Below are 16,027 nucleotides of genomic sequence, written 5' to 3'. Positions count from 1 at the left end.
TCACTTTCTTAATGGTGTTTTATGAAGCATAGATTGTTTGTTTTTGAGGCAATGTCTTGCTCTGTCACCCAGCATTCCTTGCCCTCTGGCCCTTCCAGGGGTCAATTCATTGTGGTTTTGATATTCATTTCCCTAATGACTAATGATGTTGAGCATCTTTTCATAGACTGGGTGGCTTAAACAACCAACATTTATTTTCTCACAGTTCTGGAGACTAAAAGTCCAAGATCAAGGTGCTGGCAGGGCTGGTTCCTGGTGAGATCTCTCCTCCTGGCTTGCAGATGGCAGCATTCTTATTGTGTCCTTACATGGCATTTCCTCTGTGCACATGTGGAGAGAGACAGAGCTCTGGTGTCTCTTCCTCTTACAAGGACACTAGTCCTATAGGATTAGGCCTAGCTTAACCTTAGTTTCTTAAAGGCCTTATGTCCAAATACAGTCACTTTGAGGTTTAGGACTTCAACAAGTAAATTTGGTGATGGTGGTGGTGGGAACACAATTCAGAACTGAATTCACAGTTCAATTCACAGTGACTATTGTGAATAAAGTATGAAATTTAACCAGCATTCCACTTTAGCAGTGCATAAAAATGTCTCTAAATAGTCTCTGAATTTTGAGCCATCTTAATCCCTATTACTTCAAACAGTGTAAGGCATCTTTCAACAATAACACATGAAATCCCTTAGTTGAATTTTTTGCCTTAATGCTAGAAGTTCAACGGCTAAACTTTAAATTATTAAAAGCAGTTAGATACCAGTATTAGATATACCTTTTGGAGTCAGCATTCTCCATCCTCTTTAAATTGTCATTATCCAGAACCCTGGACCTCTATTCATCCCAGGTGACTACAATTAATAATAATCAGGTGTTTGCTCATTGTACACCATGAGTTGCTTTACAGGCTAGAAAATAAGTCTTATTTGCCCCATCTCATCCAAAAAGCAACTCCCAATACATAATTTTCCAAAGATTCTAATGCCTATTACCCACTCTTCATACCAAATTCTGTATGATTATTTCTTTAATTGCAAGCAACGGACCAACCGGAGGCAAAAATCAAGTGCTGGAAAGATAATGGGTAGTCTGAGGTATTACAGTCTTAGAAAGTACAAAAACTGAGTGATTCCAAAAGAATAACTGTATCCATTTTTAGAGAGTTGTCATTGGATGACACAGACCCAAATGCCTTTTGAAATTCAGAGACGATTATATTGGCCACATCCATCAGAACCATATGATAGGGTATGGCCAGTTACTCAAAGGAAAGGATGAGATGGTGCAGCCAAAAGGAAGAGGCAAGTGAAGCTGGGCAGACAAAAACAGATGCCTACTCTAATATATATTTTTATTTTTGATATTACGAGTCTATACTACAATACAGGTCTATAATTTTTCATTTAGTATAGCACAGCTATCTTTCTATGACTATACACATTTATATTTTTTCAACAGCTGCATAATTCCGATTGAATGGATATATACCATAATTAATTTATTCATTACCCTGATGGGAACTTAGGTTAATAGTTTACCATTAATTTTTTTTGCCACTAATACATTTATCTATCTTTGTATATGTTGGTTTCCAAGGAATATTAATTCAAAGGGTATATACAAAAAGCAATAGATATAGAATCAACAATGGAATTGCCTTGTTTACACATATTCACCAATACTGGATGTTATCAATTGATTAGTCTTTTGGGGAAAAAGTATATAATCACTTTAATTTGCATTTCCTTGGTTTCTAGTGATATTGGATAATTTTCATTAACTGCTTTTATTTCATCTTTTGTGAATGGACCATTAGTTTTGTCCATTTTTCTAAGTTGCACAGTGTTATTGGTTTGTAATAGTACTTTGAATATCATGAATTAGGGTTCTTTGTTATATTTGTTGCAAACATTTTGTGTCAGTCTCTCATTCATCTGACTGTGATGTTTTCTACCATATAAAAATCGAATGTCAGCTTTGGGGTTATGCATTAATGCCTAAAGTCTATTTGAAACCAAGGGTACAGAAATATTATTCTGTTTTTCATGTACATTAATTTTACATTTAGACCTTTAATCTCTTAGGCCTTTGTTAGTGTGAAAGGTACAGATCTGTACAGATCTGTTTTTGTAGTGAGCTAAGTTTCCCAATGACATCTGATCAAACCACCTTTTCCCCACTACAATGAAAAATACTTTTCATTTTATATGAGGGGAGTCTGAAAGCTCCACATTCTCTCATGAGACTACCCATCCCCTAGCCACTATGCTTCTATCAGCAGAAGTAAAGAGGAAGCCCCAAGTTCCATTTTCTAGCAATCATGTACTCTGGATGAGAGCTTTCCTCACATGGCATTGTATACTGCCACGGGAAGCAGTTAAGAGGGAACCCAAGAGCTCTGGGTGCTTCAGTTTGAAAAAAAAAGTACTCTTCCAGGGATAAACATTACACAAAAGGACATGGAATTCCTCTTTGAGGTGATGAAAATGTTCTAAAATTGACCATGGTGATGGTTGCACAACTCTGTGAATGAACTAAAAGCTGTAAGTTGTACACTTTAAGTGGAGCTTTGGGGCTCCCTCTTCACTTCTGCTGATGGATACAGAGAGGATATGACATGGGTGTTCTTCTGCAGAATTGCTTAGTATGTGAATTATTTCTCAATAAAGCTATCACTCAAAAAATATCCTTCCAACAGCCTCTAAATCAACATTTATATGAGTGAACATAACTGCCACAATCTCTGCTAAACCATCAATCCTCCTTTCCTCCAACACTCAAAGCATCATAATATCTGCCTTGAGATTATGATGACTGTTTTCATTATGCCTTTTGTGTCTCACAGTTACCTTTAGTTCTTCCCTCATCCTCTGTGGATAGTAAGGTGCCTGATCCAGCACTTCCTAGCTTCTTTTTTAGACCATTTCTCTTTATGGGACATACTATGTATTTATCACAAGGCATGTATTTATTCTTTTCTACTAGATCTGTAAGAGCAAATATTTTTGTCCATTTTGTACCTTGTTGTATCCCCCAGCACCTAAAACAGTGTGTGACACATTAGCAAATGTTCAATTAGTATTAGTACTACATTCCCAGTGTAAACTACATTCCTTGCTAAAATCAAAATTCTACAGATGATCCAAATTAGCTTCTCAACTAAAAAATATATTGGAGATTTTTATTGGAATCTGTTATTTTTATTTGAATATCCATGAATTTACAAATTTAACTTAGAAATATCTTTATCAGATTTTCTATACAGAGACATGTCTAGCCTTCCTATTTTTTAATATTTTGAAAATAAGTTTAAATTGTAACATCTACATTCAGAAGCTAATTGCAGTGTACATATTTTTATGTTTTGGCATGTCCTGTCAATCTCAAGGATGAAGATGGAAAGTTTGCATTTTATTTTATGCTAGGACTATTTAAACACCACAGAAATTGCCTGTGGTACTTTTACAAAAGTGAAAGTATTTACCCTTTTAGTTTGTTTCATGGCTATTAATCTATTCAAGTTTTTTGGCTTGTTACTTTTAATACTACTCCCCAGGTTAGTGGTTAGTTCTACATTTCTGCATTCTACCAAATGCTTTTGTTCTTTTTAAATTTTTCTTCCAGCCTGGCTCTGCTGCCCAGGCTTGAATTGCAGTTGTGTGATCATGACTCACTGCAGCCTCTGCCTCCTGGCTCCAGTGATCCTCCTGTCTCAGCCTCCCGAGTAGCTAGGACTACAGGTGTGTACCATTATGCCAGGCTAATTTTTGTGTTTTTTTGTAGAGATAAGATTTCACCATGTCACTCAGGCTGATCTCAAACTCCTGAGCTCAAGCTATCTGCCTGCCTTGGCCTCCCAAAGTGCTGGGGTTATAGGCATGAGCCACCACGCCCAGCAAAAAGCTTTTGTTCTAATTGGCTGATTCTCTCTTCTCAGTATCAGGTCAAGTGAGAGTTCCTCATCAACAATGTCACAGAGGGAGTGATAAGCTACCATGTTACCTTGTGTACCATACATCTTTAAATTCTGAGTTTGTTCATCTCCTTCTCTCTACCAGGAAAGTACAGTCTTCTGTCTGCTCTAAAATCTTAGTCTTGACTTACTGGTTTGGTTTACTTGTGGCTTAATATGATAGTTTGTAAGGAAACTTTACCTTATGGCTAGCAATTATTTGACACTAACTATATGCCAAATAGTGTGTACTAAACCCTTGAAATGGATTAGTTAATATATTTTTCAAATCAAGTGTTTTAAATGAGAAGGTAACATAAATATGTATTTTTATTTTTCAAAGAGTAGGCTGCCTACAATGTTAAACGTGTACTTGATAGGAGCAAAAAGGGCAAGAGTTACAGTATTGCAGAAATCCAGATGAGATGGTTGCACCTTGGACTATGATGATGTGACATGTGCTGGAAAAAAAAGCAGATGGATTCTAGAGGCATTTACAAGATTGAATCTATAGGACTTGGTGGTATGGGAGGGCAGAGGAGAGAATAACTGATAACTCTCCAGTATGAATTCGCTGATGATGTGCAAGGTGTACACTCTGCCTGAAGGCTTTTCCACATTCTTTACACTCATAGGGCCTTTCTCCAGTATGAATTCTCTTATGTAGTGTAAGATGGGCAACCTGGCTGAAGGCTTTGCTACATTCTTTACACTCATAAGGTTTCTCTCCTGTATGAATTCTCTGATGTAGAGTAAGGGATTTACGATGGCTAAAGGCTTTCCCACAAACATTACATTCATAAGGTTTCTCACCAGTATGACATCTCTGATGACAAATCAGGGATGCCCTCTGTCTGAATGCCTTCCCACATTCAAGACATTCATATGGTCTTTTGCCAGTGTGGAGTCTCTGATGCTGAACAAGATATGAGCCATCACTAAAGGCCTTCCCACATTCGATACATTCATAAGGCTTCTCACCAGTATGAACTCTCTGGTGCTGAACAAGGTGTGCAATCTGACTGAAGGCCTTACCACATTCCTTACATTCATAAGGTTTCTCCCCAGTGTGTATTTTCTGATGTTGTACAAGGTGTGCATTCTGGCTGAAGGTTTTGCTGCATTCCTTACATTCATAAGGTTTCTCTCCAGTATGAATTCTCTGATGATGAGCAAGATGCGTGCTCTGCCGGAAAGCTTTCCCACATTCTTTACATTCATAGGGTTTCTCTCCAGTATGAACTCTTTGATGAAGAGTAAGAGACCCACGATGGCTGAAGGCTTTCTCACAGATATTGCATTCATAAGGTTTCTCTCCTGTATGAATTCTCTGATGTACTGTCAGAGATGAGCCATGGCTAAAAGCCTTCCCACACACATTACATTTATAAGGTCTCTCTCCAGTATGAATTCTCTTATGCTGAATAAGCCCTATGTGATCAGTGAAAGCCTTTCCACAATCAATGCAGTCAAAGGGTTTCTCTCCAGTATGATAATATCGCCGATGACGTATAAGAGAAGCATTTTGCCTGAAAGCTTTCCCACAGTCAATACATTCATAGGGTCTTTTCCCAGTGTGAATCCTTCGATGATGAGCTAAGGATGAACAATCACTAAAAGCCTTCCCACATTCAATACATTCATAGGGTTTTTCTCCAGTGTGAACCCTCTGATGTTGAGCAAGGTGTGCAAGCTGGCTGAATGCTTTATTACACTGCTTACACTTATAAGGTTTCTCTCCAGTATGAACTCTCCGGTGTTGAACAAGATGAGCATTCTGGCTGAAGGCTTTCCCACATTCAGTACATTCAAAGGGTTTTTCTCCTGTGTGTATTCTCTGATGTTGAGCAAGGTGGGCACTCTGGCTAAAGGCCTTTCCACATTCAATACATCCATAGGGTTTCTCTCCAGTATGAATTCTTTGGTGAAGAGTAAGGGTTGAGATTTTGCTGAACATTTTCTCACAATCATTACATTTTAAAAGTTTCTTTTCTCCACAGTCTTGCTTGTGTTTTTTCACAACTGAATGTGTTTTTAAGCTTTTCTTATCTGTTTGAAAATGAAATGTTTTCTTTTCTATGGGAAACACCTGTTTTATATAAGATAAAGTATTCAGATGAAAATCTGTCCCAGATTTGTTGAAGTGGTCTCTTTTTTCAATAAGAGTATCTGTATGAGTAATGGTCTCTTGTCTAAAATGTGTCTTCTGATTTATAAGCTCCCTCTCAAACAGGTCTTCACATTTCCAGTTTTTCCCTAATGTTGAACATTCAAGGTTATAACTTGTAAATCCTTCCATTATTATTGTGGGGGGTAATTTTTCTTCATAAATATCCTGATTTGGAGATAATGACTTGGTCACCCACACATACTCCAAGTCTGAAAGATATTTAGAAAGCAAATGTCTCCTTTATTAAATGCTAAAATGGAAACTTCAAAAATGAGAATGTGGGTCACATAGTTATTGAAACCCACAAGCAGAGGTACATGTTTTATAGTTCTTATATAAGATTTAGTGATACAACCATCCTTGTACTGCTATAATAAATCCTCACTGGTTGTGGTATACTATTTTACGATTTTGAACCAATATTGGTATTTGAGGTTTGCGTCTAATTTCCCTTTTTGGTGCTATTATGGTAGATATTGGTATCATAAGATATGCTGTATTGATAAATATATTTTAAGCTCTCCTTCTATTCTCTATCCCAGAACAATTTAAACAACATTGGTGAAATTTTTCCTTAAACAACTATTTGGGAATGTAGCTTCTTTTGTGGGGAGGCAGTTTCTATACAACATTCTACATTTCTTTGATGGTAACCTACTTGTTTAAATTTTACAGTTCCTCTTGGTATTAATTACAGTAACCTACATTTTTATACTCTCCTAGAATATCATCTATTTTTTCAAATTATTTACAGAGAGTTGAGGAAAAGAGATTCATATGATTCTTTTAAATTCTTATACATGTGGTTATTTATAATTATTTTGTCTTTGTGTTTTCTCTCATTTGTTCTTACAGTTTATATATTGCATTGGTTTTCTAATGAAGTATGTACAATACTTGATTTATTTTCACTAGAGCTACTGTTTCTAATTCATTTATTCCTACTTTTATTTCTAGAAGTATAAATCGCAACATATAACTTATCCAGGTTTTCCTTAAATTCATTTTGTTCTTTTTCTAATATTGTGAATTGGATGCTTACTGATTTTAATTATTTCTTATTTATTAATGTACATAGTTAGGACCACAAGTGACCCTTAATCCTCTTCTTGGAATTATAAGAACTGAAAGTAGGGCCAGGTGTGATGTGCAATCCTGTAGTCCTAGCTACTCAAGAAGCTGAGGTGGGAGTATTGCTTGAGCCCAAAAGTTTAACTCCAGCCTGGGTAACATAGCAAGATCGTGTCTCTAATTTCAAAAATTAAATAAAATAAAATGAAGAAGAACCAAAAGTAGGAAAAGTCTATGCTTCAGGCCACAGACTAAACCAGGACCATCTCATTTGAGGTTCTTTTTCTTGCAATATATTTGTTGTCTCTTATCCAGTTTTCTAAATCAGTGAAACAGCTACAAAGCAAGGCCAGAAATTTTTTTTTTAAAACTGAATAATATGCCCTGGGCCAAAAATCCCAGTGAGTACAATGTAAGAGGGGAAATGATGAACATAGGGAAAAGAAGTAATATTCATAAGCTAATTTCTTCATCTTTCATAAGGGTATCAGAAGATAACATTTGGAATTTCAAGCAGAAATATTCTAAAAGATTTAAAAATATATAAATACATAAAAGTAACAACTTGTAGAACTAAAAACTTTTCTAATTCAAAGCGTGGGGTGGTATAAAGAAGAGAGTGAGAAAAACAGACCTAATAAACAACAAAACAAGAATACATAACAAAAGAAATACAAAAGAGAAAAAGGCAGAGAGAAGAGCATAGGTGTAATACATGTTAACTCAATCTACTCACCTTTTAAAGAAAGGGAAATATTTAAAACCAGTTCAAAAAAACTAAACATCCATTTTTCTAAAGCATTCAGAAATGTTTGAAATCAGGGATGATGACAACACTATGGTGCTTGAGCAGAATTAGGTAAACATCAGTAAAACAAGAGCTTAGACCCTGGTATGCATAAGAAATCAGTAAAGGTAAAGCAGGTATGTTACACCAGTAGGGAAGAGAATGACTATTCAAAAACTGGTGTTAGAAGAATAAGTTTCAATTTCGAAGGGAGTTTGAGAGGTGTTTTCCAACATTTTTCAGAGAGAAGAACATGTCGAGAACAGTTTATCTCTGGGTATCCTGCACTTACCTGAGCACAGGCCTCTGGTCGTCTCTCCTTTGATCACCCAAGGGTCTTTCTCTTGCTCCAGTAAGAAGATCACATCTGGTTTAGAAATGCAAAGACCTGCATGTAAAAAAAGATATAAAAATTGCCTATGCTGTGGAAGACTGTGGGAAATTCTGATAACAGCATACAAGACTACTGAGTAATGGAGAGGTAGAAGGAGGAAGATACTCTTACCCACTGAAACTAGGTTCCTGTAGTTTTCTAACATCACTTTTTTGTACAAACTTCTCTGAGCAAGATTCAGCCACTCCCATTCATCTTGGGAAAAGTCTATGGCCACATCTGTGAAAGTCACTGAACCCTAAAATGACACAAATATAATCTTGCTCACTCAGTGTTCACATTCCAATGTGGCTCTAGGGTAAAAGGTTAAGCTGTCCTCACTTTGGGATTAAAAACATTGTGAATAAGAAACTGCACTAAGGGTCTAAATGATCCAGGTCAGGTAAGTTAGTGGACAACTTTTCTGCCTAGTTATACTGTACAGATTAGGAAAAAGAAAAAAATGAGATATTCCTTGCTCTTCAAACATTTGCAATTCTATGGTGGTAAGAATACATTACCAATGAGAAAATGCTGACTACATTCAAAACAGGATATAATCAAGTGCTAATGCAATGCTATTTATGTTGGGAGCTAAATCACTACTCTATATGGAAAAACTAAAGAGCTCTGGAACTGTGAAAAAAACTTTCAAGGAAGAATACTGACCTGATGAACATAATTTCAATCTCCATAATATTTGCTAAGAAATCTTAGTGTTCTTGAGATGTAAGAGGGATGCCTCAAAAATGAAAGAAAAAAAACACTTAGCTATAGTCTTTCCTTCTGATACAAAAATATATTTGTATTAGGAGGGAAGAACACATTTGAAAAGTTGTTTGTTTGTTTACTTATCTATTTAGCTAGCAGAGATGGGGGCCTCACTATTTGCCCAGGCTGATCTCAAACTCCTGGCCTCTTATAATCCTCCCACCTCAGCCTATCAAAGAGTTGGGATTAAAGGCCTGAGCCACCAAGGCCAAAAGTTGGTTTTTGATAGTCTAATGAGAAGTTATCAGGAGAAATCATGGGATGTGAGCACATATCAAGCAACCTGTATGTTGTTATATATGCTCCATTTCCCAACCAACCCACAAGGTGATCCACTGGACTGTTACTGGCAGATTTTCAATTTATTTCATGACTTCACTTATATCAACATCAGAGTTTTAAATAAATACAAGTCATGAATAAATCAGAAAAAAGGTCAGATTACTCCAATGAATTCGATCTCTAGTACTAACTAGCTGGGTGAGGTTGGCCAAGTTTAACTTCCCTGTGCCTCAGTTTTCCCACGTGAAAAATGGAAATATAGTACTTGCTTCATAACAGCACTGTGAAAATTAAAGAAACAGGTATAAAGTGCCTGGCACAATGTAACTGCTAATGAATTGTTGCCTGTGATAAGGATGGACAGAAGGGGGAAAAGAAAGAGAAGGAAGAAGAGGCCAAGAAGAATAGGTGAAACATTTAATACTTCAATAATAGTTCTTACATCTTATTTTATCTAACTGTAGTACACTAAATAGTTAAGACATGGTCTCTGAATCTAGATTACCTACATTAAAATGCCATTCTGTTTAAGCTATTAGCTTTGTTTTTAACCACTGCAGATATTTTTATAAAAGAGAACAGTCTATTGGATTTACATACAATATTTTCCATTTCTATTGCACTTCCTTCACCCGAATGCTCCAAGTCCCCTTCTGGTATAATATCTATCTGAAGAACTCCCTTTAGTGATTCTTATAGAATTCTGGCAATGAATGTTCTTAGTTTTCCTTCCTATGAGTAACTTTATTTCATCTGCATTCCTTAGGGCTATTTTCCCTGGATATAGTATCCTAGGTTGATAGCTATTTTCTTTAAGCACTTGTAAAAATGTTCATCTCTCTTCTGGCTCCATGATTTCTGCTAAGAAATCCACAGTTATTCAAATCACTGTTGTTTTATATGTTATGCATCATTTTTCAATGGCTGGTTTTTGAGATTTTTTTTCTTTGTCTTTAGCTTTCAACAGTTTGATTATCAAGTAGAAGGCATCTCCTGCAGTTCTTTCTGTCCACACCATTATCCACTTCCAGGTTTTGAGTCTCTTGAAAGTAAATACACCATGGTCTGGTGGCACCTGAAATCTTGTGCTTTTTCTCCGATCTGCCTGCTACCCCTTTTTTCTTCTTTCCATTTTTTTTTTTTTTTTTTTNTTTTTTTTTTTTGAGATAGAGTCTTGTTCTGTTGCCCAGGCTGGAGTGCAGTGGTATGATCTTTGCTTATGGCAACCTCCACCGCCCAGGTCAAGTGATTCTCATGCCTTAGCCTCCCAGATAGCTGGAATTACAGGTGTGCATCACCACACCTGGCTAATTTTTGTAATTTTTTTTTTTTTGGTAGGGACAGGGTTTCACCACGTTGGCCAGGCTGGCTGATCTTGAACTCCTAGCCTCAGGTGATCTACCCACCTCAGCCTCCCAAAGTTCTGGGATTACAGGTGTAAATCACTGTGTCTGGCCTGTCTGCTACTATTTACTTTACAGAGACCTCAGATTGCTGTTCAGGCACGTTGTCCTGGTTTTATAGCAACTTTCAGTGGGAAAAAGAGTAGAGTGTGCATAGTCCATCTTAACCTTCATGACATAGTCTACCACTCTTAAAATATTTTTCTCTGGCAACTAATATGAATGCTTTTGTTTAAAATGTCTAAATGCCCTAAGAAACAAGTTACCTTGGTAGTGTATGTTTTTGGCATTATACCTAAGAAAAGATGTCATGCTCTGGCCACAAGTTGTTATGCCTATTATTAAAAAAAAAAAATGGCCAGGCACAGTGCCTCACACCTATAATGCCAGAACTTTGGGAGGCCGAGGCAGGCAGATCACTTGAAGTCAGGAGTTTGAGACTAGCCTGGCCAACATGGTAAAACTTGGTCTCTACTAAAAAATTTTTAAAAATTAGCCAGGCATGGTGGCACATGCCTGCAATCCCAGCTACTCAGGAGGCTGAGGCAGGAAAATCATTTGAACCTGGGAGGTGGAGGCTGCAGTGAGCTAGACTGCGCTACTGCACTCTGGCCTGGGCAATAGAGTGAGACTCCATCTTGAAAAAAACAATTAACTACTCCATTTAAAAAAATTTAATTTTCTAAGTTTGTACATCAAGTTAAATACTTTCTTACAATAAGCAATTTGCTGGTGAAACTAGTTTAGCAGTTTATCTTAATCAGAACATCAACCATAGCTCTGAAGCTCCTGTTGTTGGCCAAAAAATAAAATAAAATTAAAAATGTTCTAGACTAGGGTCAGTTTGAGAAACTCTAACCACAAGGAATGAAAAACGAGGAATTTAGTCAAAGAAATTAATCAGAGATGAGGGCAAAAATTCAACTACAAGGATGACTACTGCAATACTCTATTAACAGCAGATAATTGGCAACAATTTACCTATGGAACAACAAGGGCCTGATTAAACAGATTATAGTATTCATCCTAGAAAGAAAAAAGGAGGTAAAACATTCCTTGGTATTTACAATGCTCATGGCTCCGTGGTCAAATGGGGAGGACAAACCTTTGCATACTCTGGTCAGAATGCTACCAATCCTACCTGTGCCTGCACTTCCTCCATTTCATTCAAGCCGTAACTTAGGAATCATTACCTCTGTGAAGTCTCCCCAACGCTTCATGCCCTCAGGAGTGAGTATGATGGTGCAGGCTATATCCTGCTCAAGGATACCTCACCAAGGAGGCAGGAAGGAGCTAAAATACAGTAGACTTCCTCTTGCCATATTGTATGGTCTGTCACAGAGCATCACCAGTCCAGAGGAAGGGGCATCTTTTTTTCGAATTCACCCAAAGACATTATGACCTTTCCCAACTATTCCACTGTGAGTCTATTCTCTGCTTGCGGCACTTATCACGCTGCATAAGTGTTTGTTGCCTTTTCATTTCTCCAACAGATTATAACCTCTCTGAGAATCAGGACTGAGACTTAGGAGCTAGGCATGGAAATTTCCTCCAAACGTTGTACATCTGCCTTGTCAGATGCCTATGAAAAGATTGAGCACAAAGGAAGGACTCAGACTGGTCATTTCTTGAATGAAAAATAAAATGAGTAAAAAGAAGAGAAGAAACCTCTGAGAGAGCACTGGGCGGTGTGAGTCTATCCCTCACTCACAACCCCATCACATATCAGAAAGGAAAGAAATGGGAAATAGGCCTCAGGGTGGAACTCTTAAGCAGAAAATTTTCGGAAGAAAACAAGTATTACCAAATCCTGAAAAGTGGGACTATTTTAGTGGGGAGAGAAGGAATACTAACTCACCGGGGACATGGCTTTAAGTAGTTTAATTTCTGTCACCTCTCCCTCTTCCTGGCTCTTCATTTGGAGAAGAGCTTTACTCTGGTATTGCAGAGCTGGGGAGGAGAAAGAAGTAGTGAAAATCCAAGTAGCACTAATAGTCTAAGTTTGAAAATGCTTTCTTCCCTTCAGCTCTTTCTGTCCTCACTCACAACCCCCACTCTAACTCCCTCACCCAACAGTCCAGATACTCCTTGGGAAACTTGAAATATACAACTGGGATTCCCCTCTGCTCTGGGTTTTCAGGATGAGCATAGTATCTCTTGATTCCCTCTCCCCATCAGCCACCAACTCATTAACAACAGATATATTAATACCAGGTGTTCTGTGTGTGTGTGTGTGTGTGTACATTTTTTTTTCTAAGACAGGGCCTCACTCTGTTGCCCAGGTTGGAGTACAGTGATGTGATCATAGCTCACTGTATCCTCAAACTCTGGGCTCAAGTGATTCTCCATCCTAGGCCTCCTTAGTAGCTAGGACTACAAGCAAGTGCCATGCCCAGCTAGTTGTTTTTTTTTTTTTTTTTTATTTTTTATAGAGATGGAGGTTTCACTATATTGCCCAATTGCTCACTATATTGCTTTAGGTCAGGAGGTAGCAACCTCTTGGAGTTGGGTATCTGGTCAACCTCCTGGCCTCAAGCAATCCCCTGCCTTCGCTTCCCACAGCGCTGGGATTACAGGCATGAGCCACCATGTCTGTGCTGCAATATATTAATACTCTCTTTAAATCTCCACAATTTTCAAAGGGAATAGAGTATACTGTCACTGGGAAGACAAGTCTTTTTCACAAGTCACACAAGTTTGTAAATAATGAAACTCAGTCACCAACCTAGGTCTGGCTGATTCTACCACAAAAGTTATTTGCTCAGACACCAGAAAGTAAGTCCTCTGTGTAACTGGCCAGGACTTGTGAATATTCTGTAAGACAAATTCCTTGGGGAATTCCATCTTCCCCAGAGAGAGGCATTCCTTTTGTCACAGCAGAGTCCATATGACTTTCAGACAACTAAACCAAAAAATCCTCATGAGGCCCAGGATCTCATTTTGCTTTGTTAACAAACTACAGTGTTGAAGAAGTGCCTTGACTCCGCTAAGCCAAGTTTCCTTAATTAGGAAGAGGACAAAGTATCTGAATTAATTCTGGCTTCTTTCATCTAAATTCTACTGCCTTCTCAGAGGATTATCATAATAATGATAAAAATGAACACTTATGACATGGCAGGGACTATACTAAGTGCTTTACATGTATGAAGTCATTTAATCCTTAAGACAGTATTGTGAGGTATATAATATTACCACCTCCATTCTATGTAAGAACTTAGAGTCATAAAGTTTAAGAAAAAAAACCCCAAGCCTGCTCAGTGGAGGTTCTGGGATATAAACTTTTCAGTTTTTTAACCCTTTCAGAGTCAGTTTCATCAACTGTCAAAAGTGGCTAAGAAACCTACCTCAGGCAGTAGTTAAGGAGACTACATGACAGTCAGTAAGTAAACAGAGGGACTCCGGAGTCAGCCTGTTCTGGATCTGAATCCCGGTTCTTTCAGTTACTAGTGATTACTTATCCTCTCCATGCTTCAGTGTCTTCATCTGTAAAAAGGAGGTAAGGTAGTTCTTACTTCATAATATTGTAAAGTTTGGTGTTGATACTCCCGAAAGGTCTTAGAATTGTGTCTGGCACATAATAAACAATATGGCTAAAAATAAGAACAATATGGCTAAAAATAGCCCTTCTTTCCCATTTATCTTTTTTGGGGTGGGAGGCCAGAGGGGAAGGAGAGAAGCCCAAGGAATGGGGATATATTCTGTTATTGACTAGAAGGTGATTAAGCCATAGAAAGGCGGGAATGCCTTGGCATTTCTAGGTGAAGCTGTGAATCTCGCCTAAGATCTTCCCAAGTCCCATCCTACAGTGATAGATTGGACAAGGCTCTGACGGATAAAAATCTACATATTGAGATCTTCCTTGAAGAGCAGCAGAGTACCCAGAGGTAATGTTATAAAGGGTAATATTCTCTCTGCTGGGCCCTTAGTGATATCCCAAGGACCTAAGTTGAGTATCTGGTTAGGTGCCTCTGGGCAAGTCAAGGTCCCTCCGTAAACCCAGCTCCACTCTGATGCAAGGAGACGCTCCAAATCTTTGGACTTCTGGGTCCACTAGCCTTAGAAACCAGGGACATCCTCCTCCAGCACCTGGACCCCGAAGGACAGCCCCCAAAACCTCAATGTCCACTCTCGCAGCCACATCCAAGTCATCGGTCACGCTTACCTCTGTACTCAGATCCCATGGTCTCCGCTCCTCGCTGTCCTGTGGACATGGGGCCGCGTCCTCAGTTCCGCCCCCACCAGGTGGGGCCGACAGGAAATGCTTCAGCAGAAGCCGCCCCGCCCGGGCACCTGCCTCGGGCTCTAGGGCTTTCCCACACTGGGCTCCAGGCAGTCGATACAGGAGCGGGCGGGGTAAACCTCCTCCGGGAGGGTTTCCTGCTCTCGCCTACTGAAAGTGCTTCACTCACTGCAGCACACACCGCCTTCAGCACGCTGCCAGGACGAGCACTCAGGCGCACATTCGCGGCCACGCACCGGGCGGTCACGCACTGCAGCCTAACGCCGGGCCCGATTAACGCGCGCGCTCACTCCTCCTCAGCGCCTCACCACACGCTCACCACGTATGGGCACTCACGGCCACCAGGCCACACGCGCACGCTCACGACCGCCGCCCACGCAGCAGCCAGGACACCATCCCCGCCGCCCCGCCCGGGCCCGCTTTCTCCTCAGCACTGGACGGGACTCTCACTCGTCTGGCTTCGGGTCCTCTCCGGAAGTGAGCGTGTCCTCCACTGCAATGGCCCCTGGGAAGTGTAGTCCCGAACGGAAGTGGCATTCAGAAATCAGGCGCCGGGTTTGCCAGAAGCGGAGCCTCTTCAAGCCTGGCGGTCACTGTCCTGTGTCCCCCTCTTGGACCTCTCCTGGACCTCCTGGTTGGGTTAGGAGTCCTCTCAGCCCGGATTCTGGGTCCGCGAAGTACAGGTCGCTTCACTGAAGCGAACCCCGGCGCCGGGTTTCTGGAAGCCGTCGCCAGTCTCCGAGTGTGCAGACGCAGCTGCCAGGCTCAGGACGCAGAGAACGGGCTTCCAGCTCGCAGGCGCGCCCCCCCTGTGGGGGGTGGGGTCTCAGGCGCAGGGTATGCAGGCGCAGTTGGACAGCACTGAAACGCAGCGAGTAAGGCGTGGCAGATACCTCAAGAGAGGAAAACCATGAAACAGGACGGGGCTTGGGGCTCGGGAGGAGCCTACGAGATAGAAAAGTGAAGACAAAAGATATGCCTGCT

At 39.7% G+C, this 16,027-nt stretch overlaps 1 protein-coding gene across 4 annotated transcripts; it reads right to left on the bottom strand.

Annotated features, from left to right (window-relative positions):
- Positions 1 to 1,333: 1,333 nt before the first annotated feature.
- Positions 1,334 to 15,184, bottom strand: ZNF470 (zinc finger protein 470). 4 transcript variants are annotated; one of them, XM_017546653.2, is made up of 6 exons: positions 14,966 to 15,184; positions 14,248 to 14,370; positions 12,662 to 12,753; positions 8,480 to 8,606; positions 8,267 to 8,362; positions 1,334 to 6,325 (listed from the first exon to the last, which is right to left on the bottom strand). In XM_017546653.2, exons 3-6 carry the CDS (start codon positions 12,719 to 12,721, stop codon positions 4,455 to 4,457), a joined length of 2,154 nt encoding a protein of 717 aa, XP_017402142.1. In that variant the 5' UTR covers positions 12,722 to 12,753; positions 14,248 to 14,370; positions 14,966 to 15,184; the 3' UTR covers positions 1,334 to 4,454. The 4 variants fall into 4 exon arrangements, with proteins under 4 accessions (XP_017402142.1, XP_037600965.1, XP_037600964.1 ...); XM_037745037.1 differs by having other exon boundaries at positions 14,148 to 14,286; XM_037745036.1 differs by having other exon boundaries at positions 14,248 to 14,286.
- Between the last annotated feature and the right edge of the window lie 843 nt (positions 15,185 to 16,027).

This window comes from Cebus imitator, unplaced genomic scaffold, assembly GCF_001604975.1.
Source record: "Cebus imitator isolate Cc_AM_T3 unplaced genomic scaffold, Cebus_imitator-1.0 Scaffold190, whole genome shotgun sequence".
NCBI lineage: Eukaryota > Metazoa > Chordata > Mammalia > Primates > Cebidae > Cebus > Cebus imitator.
Note: the sequence above shows the minus strand (reverse complement) of the source record. Positions and strands in the feature narration are given on the sequence as shown.